At 35.2% G+C, this 14,870-nt stretch overlaps 1 protein-coding gene across 3 annotated transcripts in view; it reads right to left on the bottom strand.

Moving 5' to 3' along the window:
• PSPC1 (paraspeckle component 1) overlaps window positions 1-14,870 on the bottom strand; it is a 61,641-nt gene that overhangs the window by 9,939 nt on the left and 36,832 nt on the right. Inside the window, exon 9 of one of the 3 annotated variants that reach the window (XM_027719238.2) lies at window positions 14,180-14,650. The exons of the other annotated variants lie outside the window; for them this stretch is intronic. Within the exon in view, the coding sequence (XP_027575039.1) occupies window positions 14,465-14,650 (186 nt within the window). The 3' untranslated portion in view covers window positions 14,180-14,464. Of the gene's footprint in view, window positions 1-14,179; window positions 14,651-14,870 lie in introns of those variants that run through there. 3 annotated transcript variants of the gene reach the window in all.

Raw genomic sequence — 14,870 nt, 5'->3', positions numbered from 1 at the left:
TTTGGAAAAACCTCCAAGGAATGGTATAAATTTCTCCATTCAGTACTCACATGCCCTGCTACATGGATGTGAAGTTCTGAGCATTTTGTGATGCTTTACATTGTCACAAACAGCTAAAAAGTACAAAATTGTTAAGGAAGCAAGGGGATTAACCCTTAACCCTCATCATCTTTCACCTAAAAATAATGATGTATAGATGCGACTTCACGAACAAAGAAAACTCAAGAAACTCAGATCAAAAGCATCTGAAACTGCTGCATCACTCGGCATTGGAAGCTACAGTTAAAATTTCATGAGCTTGTTTTGCCAACTTCTGTAAACTCTGAGGTCACCTATCACGGAAACTTATAGAATTTGAAACAAATTTAGAAAAGTCTGCTTGTAAACAAGTTAAGCCAGCACAGCTAGCAAAGAATTAAGTAGTATCAGTATAGGTCTATTACTTTAACAGAAGTCAGGATACCATTGTGCTACACACTGAGCAAACAAGTTTACAATTATGCAATCTGAGATAAGAGAACCACTAAGATTTCAGAGACATTTAAATATGCATGGGTCTATTTATATCAATTTAATTTCAAAATGTTTTTTGTTTTAAAGTAGCAAAAATTAGTATAGGCAAAGCCTGATATAGTTTTCTCAGATTTTACAGTTTTAAGACTACAAAAAACCAGCATATATTTGTATTATAGAAAAATATATAGAAAAAGATATAGCTGGGATGTGATGACCTCACTAGTTTGAGGACATTTTGCGTCTTCCAAAAACTAAGGGGGAATCTAGTTTCACAGGAAACTTCCTAGACTGTGTATAATCCCATTTTTTCTAATTTAAAAGATCACTATTCCTCAGGAATTGTGAAACATACTGATACACAGCCTCTGAAGTGTTAGCAATACTGCTTGGCACAATTTCACACAATGCTCCCCATTCCCTCCTGTAGGGTTCCTTACCTGTCAGTTTTGCAGAAGGTGCCAAGTCAGGCCAGTGTCCTAACCTCCTCTTCCAAAATAATGACAGCAGAACTGATTATCTTTGTGGGGCTAAAATCTCTGAAGCCATAAGACTGTGCTGGGGGAAGGGTAGGGCAAGACGTGGTCACACAGTCCTTATTATCAACAACTCAAGATTTACTCAAAGAGCTTTCATCTTTGATGTGCTTCATTTGAAAATGTGAAATTTAACAACACTACTCAATACATACATCTATATTGAAATGAAACCTAGTAAGGAAGCATTCAAATACCTAGGCATGTAATAGGGTTTAGCATATAAAGTTTAATAAAGTCAAAACTTTATTTAGATGACAGAATCACAGAAGGGTTAAAGCTGGGACCTCTAGAGATCCTCTGATCTAAATCCTTGGCTCATGCAAGGCCACCTAGAACCAATGCCCAGAACCATGTCTCCAAGAGTGGGGACTCCACATCCTCTCTGGGCAGCCTGTGCCAGTGCTCCGTCACCCTCGCAGTAAAGATGTGTTTCCTGATGCTCAGAAGGAACCCCCTGTTTTTCTGTTTGTACCTAAAAGATTTGGTACTTCATTGTGGGAATTAAGTAACATCTTTCCTGTGCTAACTGTAATGGGTGACAACTTCTAACTCAGATTACTTCATAACAAGCGCAGAACACCAATTTCTAGCTTCCACCACAATAAAGCTGTATTTGGTAGGAAACAAAGTGTTACATTAGATATGAAATACACAGGAAATGGAATCTTATTTCAAGACAAAGACAAGGGAACAGCAGTAACCATAAAAAACTGCAGGGCATCCTGCAAATGTTCTATCACATACTGGCCCACTGACTTACCTGTTTACAAACAAAACCACACAGCAATGTTGAATAGAGAACCATTTCTCACAAAAATTTGTCTTGGGGAGAAGAAAGCATTTACAGATCTGTTTCAACATGACATAACTAGACCTTGCAACAAACCAAGCCTGCACTTGCCTAGTCTAGCAGATTACTATTCAGACCAGGGCTAAAAGTTGAGCATAATGCCAACAAGGAACCTGTGAAAATTTTCAAAACAGGGTAAGTGGCGAACTCAACTGCTTAAAACTGAAGAGCAAAGATTCTCTACTTGCTACTACTGTACAAGCTCCATCATCTGGCAAGCTGGGACTTGAACTTAGTTTTTTGTCCTTTCCTTGCACAACTGGACATACTGCTGATGCTGCACTAAAGCAGGATTTATCCTAGCTTCCTAGTACCATTTCACATTCCTTATTTTAGTGGAAGTCACTACTACCTGCAAGATAAAGTTATTCTTCCTACCCAAAATGAAGTAGCTTCCTAAGTGAATATCAAACATTTTTTAAAAAGCATTAAACCTTAGGTCTCATACACAGAGCAGAGGAAGCACCTACTAACATGTAACAAAGAGGACTGAAAAGCACTGTACTAGCAATAATTTCAAGTTTGAATAATGGATAAGGCATTTCAGTGAGTGTTAAGAATACTATTAACCCTTCTGCCATATACCCCCCTTAAAAGACACTCCAGTTGGGTACCATTTTCTTCACTTCAGAGCAGAGTACAAAGGCCCCTTTGCACAGGACTAAGCCAAGACCACGTGGTAAGAAACAGGTAATTTCCTTCTGTTATCATCTCACACGCAAAGGCAGTCAGTTGGCATCATATTCAAGACTAAATATTTTTAATCAAAGAGATTGATTCTTGGTACTATTTTTCATAATGGCTCATTCAGATTTCAAGATGGAAGCTCATACTGTAATTCTTACATTAAAAATATTAATTTAAAACTAAATTATCAAAATTATTTCAGATGACAAATTTGTAAGTATCAACACATTAATAAGACAACGGTTACAAATACAGACTAAAACATAAAAGCTTTTACTTCGGTTACCTGTTTGTGACTTTTGATGTACATAATGAACAAACATCCATTCCAACACACAACAAACATTACTTGCAATGTCTTGAAAAAGAAACTCCAAGTAAGCAAGCAGCAGCTTCTCCAAAGCAGTCCACATTTCAAACTGAAGTTCTGCATACCGATGCATCCATTTCTTTGATAGGTTATCTATCCATTATCAGATTCTTTCATACTACTCACAGACCACCTTCAGAACTCAGTTTGTTTCCACATTCTGCTCAACTTTGTTCTTGCCTTTTTGTAACTTTATTTCCATCTTATTTAGCAACTTATTTTGGTCAACTTACTTTCATTCTGAGCTCTGCAAAATCTCGCATCTGATCAGCATCTAACTACTTGGTATGCTCTGACAGGATTTGCTTATTCATAAAGTTTGAGCGATTCTAGTTTACACCAAGCTATGTAAGCTAAAATAAAAGCAGATATGCACACAGTTTAAAGGTAGTCCTTAGAAAATGGAGAGAGAATGATGTTTTCATATCTTTATTACAAAATCAGGGAATCAGAGTTATTCAACGATTCAGTTTCTGTACCAAACCTTGAATTATTAAAGGAATTTGTATCACTGACAGTAAAAATACAAACAGTTTGTATTTTTTGAGAATTTTCTACGATATTTCTTAAGTCTCTACTCAAGCTTGCTCAGATCAATGCCTAATTGAGAATACCACATTTCTAATTAAAGAAAAGTAGTATTTGGAAGTGCACTGCAATGACTGAAAAGGTGTAAACTAAGACAACCGTAGCTGGCAAGAGCTAAATGCTGATTTAAGCACCTCCTGACTATACCACTCCAAACACCCATCTGTGGTGGCTGTCACTGTGTAACTGATATTTGCTTAGCAGAAGAGATGAAGACTTTGAAAAGCATCCTTGTAGCCATAAAGGAGCTTCATTAACTGAGGCACATGAAGCAACTGCTGAAACAACCAAAGGCACTACTATATTCCAAGTAGTGGGAAGGCTGTGACGGTCGTGCAGCTGTACACGCACCCACTAATCAGACAAGCTACCTAAGATGCTAACTCTTCAACCATTCAGATTTATCACTATGGCAAGATAATTATGTTCTTCATAAACCTGAATCCTGATAACCCTATTCTTGTTTTGTCACAACCAAGGCAAAGATGACATTTTCCTGCAGTAAGAGCAGTACCAGATTTGGGCAGCACCTGATTTTACGCAGGAGCTCTCTGAACTTGAAGTCCTCTATTGGATGCATTGGTACATAAGTTATACATATTTGGACTTCAGCCCTTTCCTAGCACAGTTTTGTCTTGTATATTTAGACCTTTCCCTGCACGTCAGTAATGTAGTTTCACCTCTTTTCCTTTAAGTTATGTAGATAAAAACTAAAAATATAAGAAAATATAGCCAACTCCCCAATAACGTTAAATCTTCTCCACGTCTTAATGGCTTTCAGACTTATTTTGTCCATTAAAACATGTGTTTTATTTGAATGTTCACACTGAACTAGTTTTATTTATGTTTACACTGAACTAGTTTTATTTACAGCAGAACTCTGAAACAACATTTAAGAATTTTAGATGAAGTTTCTAAGAGTCATTACTTGGGGTTTTTAATTCTATGAGTTTCTAAATTTTTAGATGCAGTAAACTGAAAGATGAGGTCAAACCACATCTTCCTGTTTTTCCACAATATTATCTCCCCATCTGTAAATCTATGAAGAGCACTTATCTACTTTTACTTTTCCATATTAGTATTTCCACACACCTGTGAGTTTAGAAAGGATAACTATTAAGTTCTCATGTATTCTGTTAATTATTGTGTATTTATTTACACAAAAGAGAAACTCTGAAATTTAATTAATCCAGAACAAATTCCTTTTTTTTTTGCCCCCTTAAGAAGAGACAAATTCTTTTTAACGACACAACAGATTACGAATACATAAATGATATTCATATACTTATAAAATGATATTCATATACTTATAAAACACATATGGAGAGATATGTAACAATCTGCCAAATATTCATATACTTATAAAATGATATTCATATACTTATAAAACACATATGGAGAGATATGTAACAATCTGCCAAATATAAAGAACTGTTTTTACTGTGCGTCTGACATCTGATGCTTTTCTTTAACCCATTTCCATCAAGTTCAGTGTTAGAATCCTCAAATAAAACTTCATACAGCTCATATCTTTCACATCATAAAGAAAATTTAATGCTTTTACAGTAGAAGAAAACCTGGAATACACAATAGAAAACAGTGTCTTAAATGGAATGGGTTAGGATAACCAGAGCAGGCCAGTAACAAGCTTCAAAGACTAATGATTTGGCCCAATCCTACAGTCAGTATGTCACCTTACATCCTCACACCCCTTTTAAAGCCTTGCAGAAGTTTGCAGAATTTTCACCATAATAGTAACAGAAGGTTAGGGTTGAGAAACAATATCCTCTATGTCTAATCAGTGAAAGATCAAGAACTCAAATAAGACTTTTAGTAAAAAACAGTTTTTCCACCTCTTTAATGATACACCTCCACATTGGCAGTTTTGAATATACAAGACTGTTTAAAAAATTTTGATTTTTAAAAAAATTATCATACAAAGAAGATTCCACAATACCAGTTTTCCCAACCGATGCCTCAAGAATTAAGCAACATACATTAATCAATCCTTTATCTCCTTCTCCCTCAAATATCTAGACGTACGCTTTCAAACCTGTGAGTACTTCCGTGACTACCATGGCAATAAAGCAGAAATGCAAATGTAGTTTCAAGGTTCTGGGCAAAACACTGCTATGCTCGAGATCAGCTTTTATCCACCTAGGCCTAAGAGCACAACATACTACTAGTAACTACCAACACTTGAATTGCCCTGTTTGTGATACTCACACTACATGCCATCATCTGCAGTAAAGTATATGTAGCTAAATTACCAATTCTATTTTTAGGATGCTAGTAATGAATTAATACTTATAACTGGATAAAATAAGACAAATTATATTTCTTATTAAATCTTTGTAACACAGTTTCACACAATAGTCCCAAAGAATAAAAAATGCATGCTCAGTAACATAATGCAACTCAAAACAAGAGCATGATTTCTCCATAGATTCGTGCTTTCTCAGGGCCCCAGAGGACTGGCTTACTCTAACTTATTAGTAAAAAAGTTTTGTTTTAAAAACTATGAAACTCAAACTGATTTTTTTTCATGTTTAATGCAACTTGGGGTGTTAGAGTACTATTCAGAGCAAACATCAAGACATTTGGACTTAATTTACTGTCTTGTACACATACTTGGGATTAAAAGCAGATGGAAACTAAACAGATTTATTTTTTTATCTTTAATATAAATACTGAAGTGTGCCCTAAGCAGGAAAAAGTCTAGAGTAATGATGCAGGAAGTATACCAAGTGATTTTATTCTCCTGACTCAGCTGCCATTTTAGAAGCCATAAGAGGCATACAGGATTTCCATTTACTCTCCTAATAAATACTTTTACATTACTTGTTACTTTTTCCCCCTGCAATAGAAAAAATGTATTTTGCTCAAAACATGCAGAGCGAACACCAAACAGAAAGCAAGCTTAGCAATGAAAAATTCTCCTAAACAACTTACATATTACAAAACAAATGCTCTAGAACCCCCGTTCTACAGTCACTTGCATTCATCAATGTGACTAAAATACGAAACTACACAATTGTGATGCAAGAATGATGGTGAACTCGCATGAAGTGGTATTACAAAAACTGCACAAAGACTAACATGGCAACGATAACCTGACACATATCCAAAAATGGTTCTAAAAGCACAGCCATCCCAACTGGCAAGTTGACATAATTTTCACTTTTAAACCAGCAATTCAATATATGACAATGCTTTCATACATTTTCTTTAAAAACTCTAAACATTCAGTTTTTGAAATGCAGTAATCGCACTCTTCACACACTAAGGCAGAAACTTTATTTACATTATCTGGCACGGCTCTGGTTCTGAAAATGTCAGATGTGGAACTGCTACTGATACAATGCTAGAAGTTCTAGAAGCACAATGTTCCAAACTGGAACAAAACTGAAAATGAACTGCTGTTTCATTATTACAGTTTTCCTTCTGTGCCTTCTGGAAAAGGCTTTTGATTTGAAGTTGATTAGAACTGAAGCTGTGGCTTACCTTTCACATGCTCTTTCCCTTAAAAGCGAAACATAATATATGGAACAACACAGTGCTATTGTGTCAAAGAATGAAGACTGTTAGCATTTTAAAAGACAGTATTTCCATCTTTTTAATTGCAGTTTACATATTTTCTTCCAAGAAAAAGTACATGTGAATAGTCTTGCTTCTTTAAAGCAACTGTGTATAGCATCTTTTCTGGAGAAATCACGGAGAACACTATTTTCCATATTTTACTGGCTTGCATGTAACCTTCTTGGCAACTGCAGAAAGTGAACAGACAGGTCAAGCTCACACAAAAAATTTGGCTCAACATTTTAGTGCACATTTTTTTCTTCATTACTTCAAATACTTTCCTTCTTAGACCAATTATCACTCAGAATATAAAACATAACCATGTTATTCATATATCTAAAGTCCTCAACATGCTTCTTATCTATTTGTTCTAAGATATATATTTCTTAGAAGTACTGAAGATCCTACCAAAGTCACTTAATGAGAACACATATAGAATTACATTCTGTGTCTACAGCACAAACTAAGCTATTTCTGCACAGTTATGAAGAGTCCTGCTCTACTGCCCGCTCCTTGCTCTTCTTTCCTTCCACACTGAAATGAGAAGAATTGTAACTCCCACTGGGTCTCCTTTACCCTGCTCACTGCCTGGGCACAGGGATGCAAGGGGGACACAGGGCAGGCAAGAAGCAGGACCGAGCAGCAAGGAGGGCAAAGGGCTATTCATATCTGCAGCAATGCATGTACTGAATTATTTTAAGTATGCACAAAAATATTTCCAATTTCCCATTAGCATACAAATATTTAAAACATTTGGAAGCAGTTTGAAAGACTAATTCCAGCTGGCAATTCAAAGACTGCATTCTACAGTACTGTGGGAGCTGGTTTATGCAGCAGCGGTTTTTCATGCAATTTTACACTAGATAAAATACTTAATGCTTAGTAACAGCACTGGAAAATAAATCCTTTTAGAGCTAAGAATGAACAGTAATAGAACTTTTTTTAAAAAAAGAAACACATTAAAATGCCCAGAACATCAAGAGCAAACAGATGCAAAAAGAATTACAACAAATCCTTGTGGTTTTTACATATTTTTACATTTATTACATTTCCTCTTCCACCCTGCTTAAGCATTTAAAGAGGGAAGACCTGTTTTGCTCACGGGTGGGATTTGCACCGAGATTTTTTGGGTTTGGGTTTTTTTTTGGGAGAGGTGTTTTGTTTAGGAAAGGATTTTTTTCTTTCAAATATTCACTGATAATAAAATTACGTTCCCTGTCACACAAATAAAATATTGATTGCAAGGCAAAAAATTAATGAAAATACCTTAATCACATCCCATCATTACTAACAAATTTGTACTATTTTATTTTTCTTTACCACGGTCTTCTGTTTGGTGCTTCTCTGTCTGACAAGGATGTAAGACTGGAGTTTCACTGGTTTGATGAGAGGCTACCAATCTTAAAATCAGCTGTTTCATACTTACGACAACATCATGTGTGTGTGCTGTATACAGTTGCTGTATTGAGCCGCAAAAGCAAGCCCTACAGAACAACTTCATAACAACATAGAAGAAACACAGCCAACTGCAGTGACCCCACTGTACACCCAAAAAATATTAAGTATTTTTAGAACAATAATTAATTTCAGTTTTTCTGCTATTCCTTGGCCATCTCCACAACACTAAACTCAGTTAAAAAAATCCAAGCATGAATGTACCTGGTATTTTCCATCTTTTACATTAAAAATAAGTTGGTTTGTGGTTTTCACGTAGAACAAGATTTCAAGTTACTTTTGTGAATCTGCTGTAGATATAAAATTGAACCACACTTCTCCCATTTTATTACATTACTTTATTCCCTCTCTCCCATTTTTTTTTTCAATTTACATACAGGACCCTTCACACTTATTCCTGTTCCAGGATCTACACAGGTTTTTTTCACTTAAAGGCAAGAACAGTATCTTTATTCTCACTGCAATTCTTTCAAGTCAAGTACTTAATGTCCCACATACAATTAGCATGTAAATTCAATCAAATTATACAGCTATGCTTTACTCTACAGAAATTGAGATAGAAAAGCACACTAGTAAAACTAGGAACAATGGAAACGCTAGACAAACCATTTACCAAAACAAATGGAAAAACTTATCAACACATGTATGTAGTAACACAGTCAAGTTCCTTTTGAATCCCATACCTCTCATTATGAGCATTTTGTTCTCTACTCGAGGGACCACATACAAATCAGTTAAGTTTTTACTTGCATTTACAAAATTGGGTTTTTTCTTTTAATGTGATTTGGGTATATAATAATCGTTATATGAAAGCAGGGGTTCTTCTAATGGTTTTACCGGCAAGTACGCTACGCTCATCTCTGAATTTAAACTTTTTTGAGTAGTTCCTTTAATTAGGGAAAAATGGTTGCTGTTCCAAACTCTTTTCTGAAGAAACCCATCTCTTATTGCTTTTAAGAGTCAGGCTGAGGTCATTAATAAGAATACCTCCAAATTACAATCTTATATAAATTTTCATAGTATTTTAAGGAAGTTAAAGATGGAAAAGACCTATTAAATCTATCCCACTAAAAATGAACAATTAAGGGTTTGTTTCCATGCATTTAAAATCATCAAAAGTACTGTTTTCATGAAAATGCTCTGTTTTATCTATTCTACAAGTAACATTTTAGACATAGATAACTTAATTTTTATAAACTTCAGTATTCCATGGAGTACTGTGAAAACACACCTGAAATGCCTACAACTATGATTTTTAAAAAATACTTTATGGGGAAAACCACAAAACTATCAACAAAACAGCAAACTAGTGAGACTACCTACTAAGACTATTTCGCAGTATATCCCAAAAGGCAATAAAACCCCAATTCAATGGGAAAAATTATACCTAACATTGGGTATTTCTACTTTTTAGTCGACCCTGTTGTTACTAAGTCCTCACAGTTCAATACGTGAATTTTTAAGAAAGCAAATGCTTTTGGGTTACTACAGTCCAACATTTTCCACTAAATTAGCACTGAATGGAATCATCTGGAGTAGTAATGTCCAGCCTCTCCATTTCCCACAGATCACACTCACTCCCTCCTTACTGTTCATGAATCAGGGAAGTTTGGACGGATATTCCCTCGTGCTACAGAAGTGAGTTAACAGTCCAAAGAAAGCACCAAATCCCAAGATAATTTTGCATCTGAATGACAGCACAGTGCCAATATTAATAATTTCAGGGCTCCTGAGAAGACAAATTTCATTTGTCATTTGAAGTATGTGCTCTCTAAAGTCCCCCAGCCTTGGGCACAAGCACAAGCTAACAAAAGATGCTGGATGCAGACTTTAAAACCACCTACGGATATGCACCACTTCAAGTCTTGGGAATGGGATTTAGAATAATCCCTTCACATTTGTCTTCAATGTAAACTGACTCCAGTCGCTACCCAGCTTTCCTTGCCATTTAAATAGTTCAATTACAGTTTATTTTGACTTGTGAAGGGAAAAATTATGATCCAACTTGTTATAAATATATATAAAGTATGAAAAAAATTAGTTTCTGCAACATGCTTAAGTAAAATGAACTTCATGCCACCAGAGCACACCACTCATCTGCTGAACATCTCACCTCCAAGCGCATTTTTTTCTCTTTAAAAGGCCTAATGGGTTTTAGTTTTCACTTGAGAATCTGCCTTTAGATGGGTTATTTCAGGATTTTTGAGCCAAGTTATCTCAAGGCAGATTGTGACCGTTTAGCAGTGTGTAGTTCATCGATGTCACTGCATTTTCAAAGATTTGCAATTAAAGATTATTCTACACCTGACATCAAAAGTGGAAAAGGGAGAAAATTATTTTGGTATAACATTTTAAAATATGACAAGATATTTTAGATCAGAATGCTCCTCAAAGGTGGTATGCTATAAAATCCTAATGGATTATGGTTAGAATTAAATTAATGCAATATTTAGTTCATAGTTTTCTTGCCTTCTTTTCCAGTAAGAATCTCCAGTTTATAAGTGTCTTTATGTACAACTGGGTAAAATATAAATGGACAATAAACGAAACAACTTAAGGACAGGAATTTTCTTTCTAGGTAATCCATAGTAATTGGTATTTTTCTTAGGAAATAAATACAGTAAAGTATATTTGAATCACCGCAAAGTTTTCTAAGATATCAACATGCTCTATCTAATGAGCACACCGGACAGAACTACAAAGATAGTAACTCAAAACCAAAATGAATTTTTTATTTAAGTGCCCAATAGCTCCCTTTCAAATGACTGAAGTGACAAATGCAAATGCAGTTAGACAAGCCAGAGTCTGGTTGCGGCATGTTTTCTTTAACTTAAATGGAATCATAAAGCTTTGTTATTTTTCAGTATTAAAAGTGTATCTCACATGAAAATAAAGCAGTTTAGACGGAAATTTCAGGAATAATGTAAAAGCTCAGTAAGTACGTTACAAAAGCAAGTGTGTTGTAGTTGTCAGTTTCGTATACATTCCAAACCTATTTGTTTTAGCACAGCACACAGCAAAGAGAGTCAGGACTCCACTGTGCTTTCTACTCAAACAGAGCAAAGGTACTCAAAAACTTAAGTACATGTGTACAAAGAAAAAATTATAAACCCATCTGTCAGATGAGAAGCAAGAAAAACCAATCACTTCAGTGCAAAGGCAGAACCTTCAAGAAACAACACTGCTTAGGAAACAAACTGAGACCATTCCTTTTTTAAGGAAATTAGGTGTTTATTGTATAGCTAGAATCAGTTACTAGCACATTCGGCAAAACAAGAAGCCCTCCCTTTAGAGTTGAGCTGTGTGCAATCAACACAGCCAGGCAGTCCTAAGAAAGCTTTTATTAAGAGCTGAATTTGGCAGTGTGTCATCAGCTACAAAAGGCATTCTTCATGAAATCTTTAGTGTGCCCAAAGTCAACACTTCAGTATTTATTTGTTAGCACTTGGTTCAAGGATACGTAAGAGATTAGATGATTTCGTGCAGTAAGGACAGATGACAAATCCACTGCTACCATGCAGAGGTTTACAGGAAGGGTAGCTCACAACTGTGGAATCACTAATATTAATTAAAATGTACAGTAACTTTCAAACACATACATACCTCCACTTGCTAGCAAAAATGCAGTGCAATAAACATGCATTTAAAATAGTATGAAGCTGCAAGGAAAGAATGAACCATTTTCGCAGATTTGGTATGTTTAATGTATTTCTGAAACATACTCAAGACACTACAAGGAGGAGGTTATATATCATAAACAAATACACAGAAGTTAGCTAAAAGGCCTGAATGACACAGTCTTTTGCATTAAAAAAAAAAAAGAACGAATCTCTTGAATCTAGTCAAGTTATATTTAAAACATGTTCCTTGTACAGCTTTACAGTTTAGAACTACCAATTCACACCGATGCTTTTTCAATCCCCTAAAAAATGTCATGGACATGGCCAGAAAGATGAGAAAAAAGTAATCTCATATTTAGAAACCTTACTTGACATCAATGTAAACTGCATTTTCAATTGAATGCAGGATACCAAAGCAGAGAGCTTAAGTAGTTGCTACATGCAAACACTGGTTTACACGAGTGAAAAAACAGAAATTTTCCAAAAGTTGAGTTTTAGGACTAGCTTGCTAAGCAAAACCAGTTGCAGTTTTGGTTGTGGTTTATTTTAAGAATGACTGCCATAATGTGATACATAGATCAAGTAGGGGAAAGAGTATTTCACACTCTGAGCATAATTTGCTGTTGTATTACAAACTATGAAGTGTAGCATGTAACTCAAATCAAGCAAAAAATGGTAACACTAAAGACAGTCTAGAGCAAAACACTTATCAGTTATAGATATCACAAGTAAGGACCTACACATAGCTCCTGCATTCTATGAAAACGATAGCTATCTTAAGTCCTATTACACTGGCAATTTAAGTAACAGGGTACTTCCAAAATTCCAGCAATGCTGCAATTTTCTTGTTACCCATTTGCTCAATATTAAAGCCACCAAGACTATCACTGCTACATTAACAAGTAACACATACATGCCCTCTCTGCTATGTGCCTTCCATGTTCAGCTATGTATATACTGTTTTGATATAATTAGGGCACCAGGTTATCTCAAATCAGTTTTTAATCAATTTAGTATCAGTATTCATGCAGATAAAATTAAGTCATTTCTATCTCTGAAAATATGAGCGAACTGATAAAAACAGTTCTTACATCCCTACTTATTTGCCATTACAGGAATAGAACCAATAGGTCTTTTCCATCATCTTCCATGACTGACAAAATCAGAATCACAATAAGCTTCCTAACAGCTTTACCATCAGTTTTATCTTACAACTCAATCAGCAAGTCTATCCTGAGTTGGGTATTTTTCAAATTCGTCATTCTGTAAAACCTTTATGAAGAACACTAGTGCAATCCTTCTAAATGCATATTACTCAACTATAAACAAACACTTATTTTCACCAGAAAACATATATTTGCTTCCTTATTAAATAGTTACACATTGATAACAGATGTGTTTCTATTCAAAACAACTTCTGGGGAAAATGTATACTTTTTAATAATGATGCACTACACAGTGCAAGGCTTCAAACCAGCTTGCAGAAATGTCTCCTTCCTCACAATGGCAAGATACTTTAACCATCACCAGAACACAGATGTCACAACAAATTTTCTTCTGCATAAGTATGGTTTAGGCAAATTCATTCATTTGTTATAAGTAAAGCATACATACAGATTCCTTTCCAAAGTTTTTTCTTTCCCAGGTTAAATTTTCTAAAAATGTGTTTAACAGATATACTCTGTTGATAAACCTATTGTGACTAAGTTTGCAATGGTACACTGAGATGCAAGGACACAGTAGCCTTGAGAACACTTTGTATAAAATTTTATGCTCTTCCAAAGTCAAAACAAAAGCAGCTGTGTTATAAGTTTTTCATAGTATGTACTGCACCACGCAGTTTAGCTAAACAGATTCACTATTAAGAATGGAACTTTTTTGACACATAGTAGGAACTACGTAAGAATGAAAATGATGCCACTTATAATTAAGCATAAAATTATTCTCACTCAGTATTAGTAATAACATTCTCAAAATACTTTCCAGTGATTTTTTTATTGTTATCAGATAACTGCACGTTTTACAGCATAGTCACACATTGTATTTTGCTAGTCACAAACACATTGCCTTACATAATGATCCGCATCATTTCTGCTCTATACTACAAAGCCTATGACTGAATACAAAAAAAAGTTTTACAAAAGAAACTGTTTTAAAGACTACAATAACAATAGAACCGCTTCCAGATAACAGCTAAAATTATAAAGGCATATACTGTATAGTTTTACTGGAATTTCTAAAACAGTAAGGAATGAATTCAGATTTAGTATCTGCGACGCTTGTTAGGTCCTTCAAAGTTGCCCCCCGGGTTTCCTCTACCAAAGCCACCAGGTCCACCACTGACGGCACCTACACCACTCATTGGCGGCTGAGGAGTTTCAGAGCCCGTCCTACTAACCAGAGGTGAACCCATCTGTGATGGACCTCCTTGAGGGAATCTCTCATTATGCTAATACAAGTCCATTTGGAACATGCCAAATATGAGTTACAACAAAAACCACAAGTGGTGTTGTCATGGAGTTCAGCAGATAGTCCAGTAGAATCAGGATCACACATAGAAGGAAGAAAGGAGCAATTCAATTAGTTATTATGGGAAAAGAGCTGGAAATTAAAGAGTGCTAATGTTATGCTCCAACTTTGTAAAGTAAATTAAAAATTAAAAGCAATAC

Source organism: Pipra filicauda, unplaced genomic scaffold (genome assembly GCF_003945595.2).
Source record: "Pipra filicauda isolate LSUMZ 115617 unplaced genomic scaffold, ASM394559v2 scaffold346_size766342_pilon, whole genome shotgun sequence".
Classification (NCBI taxonomy): Eukaryota; Metazoa; Chordata; class Aves; order Passeriformes; family Pipridae; genus Pipra; species Pipra filicauda.
The sequence above is the reverse complement of the archived record's forward strand: the minus strand, read 5'-3'. Positions and strand labels throughout refer to the sequence as shown.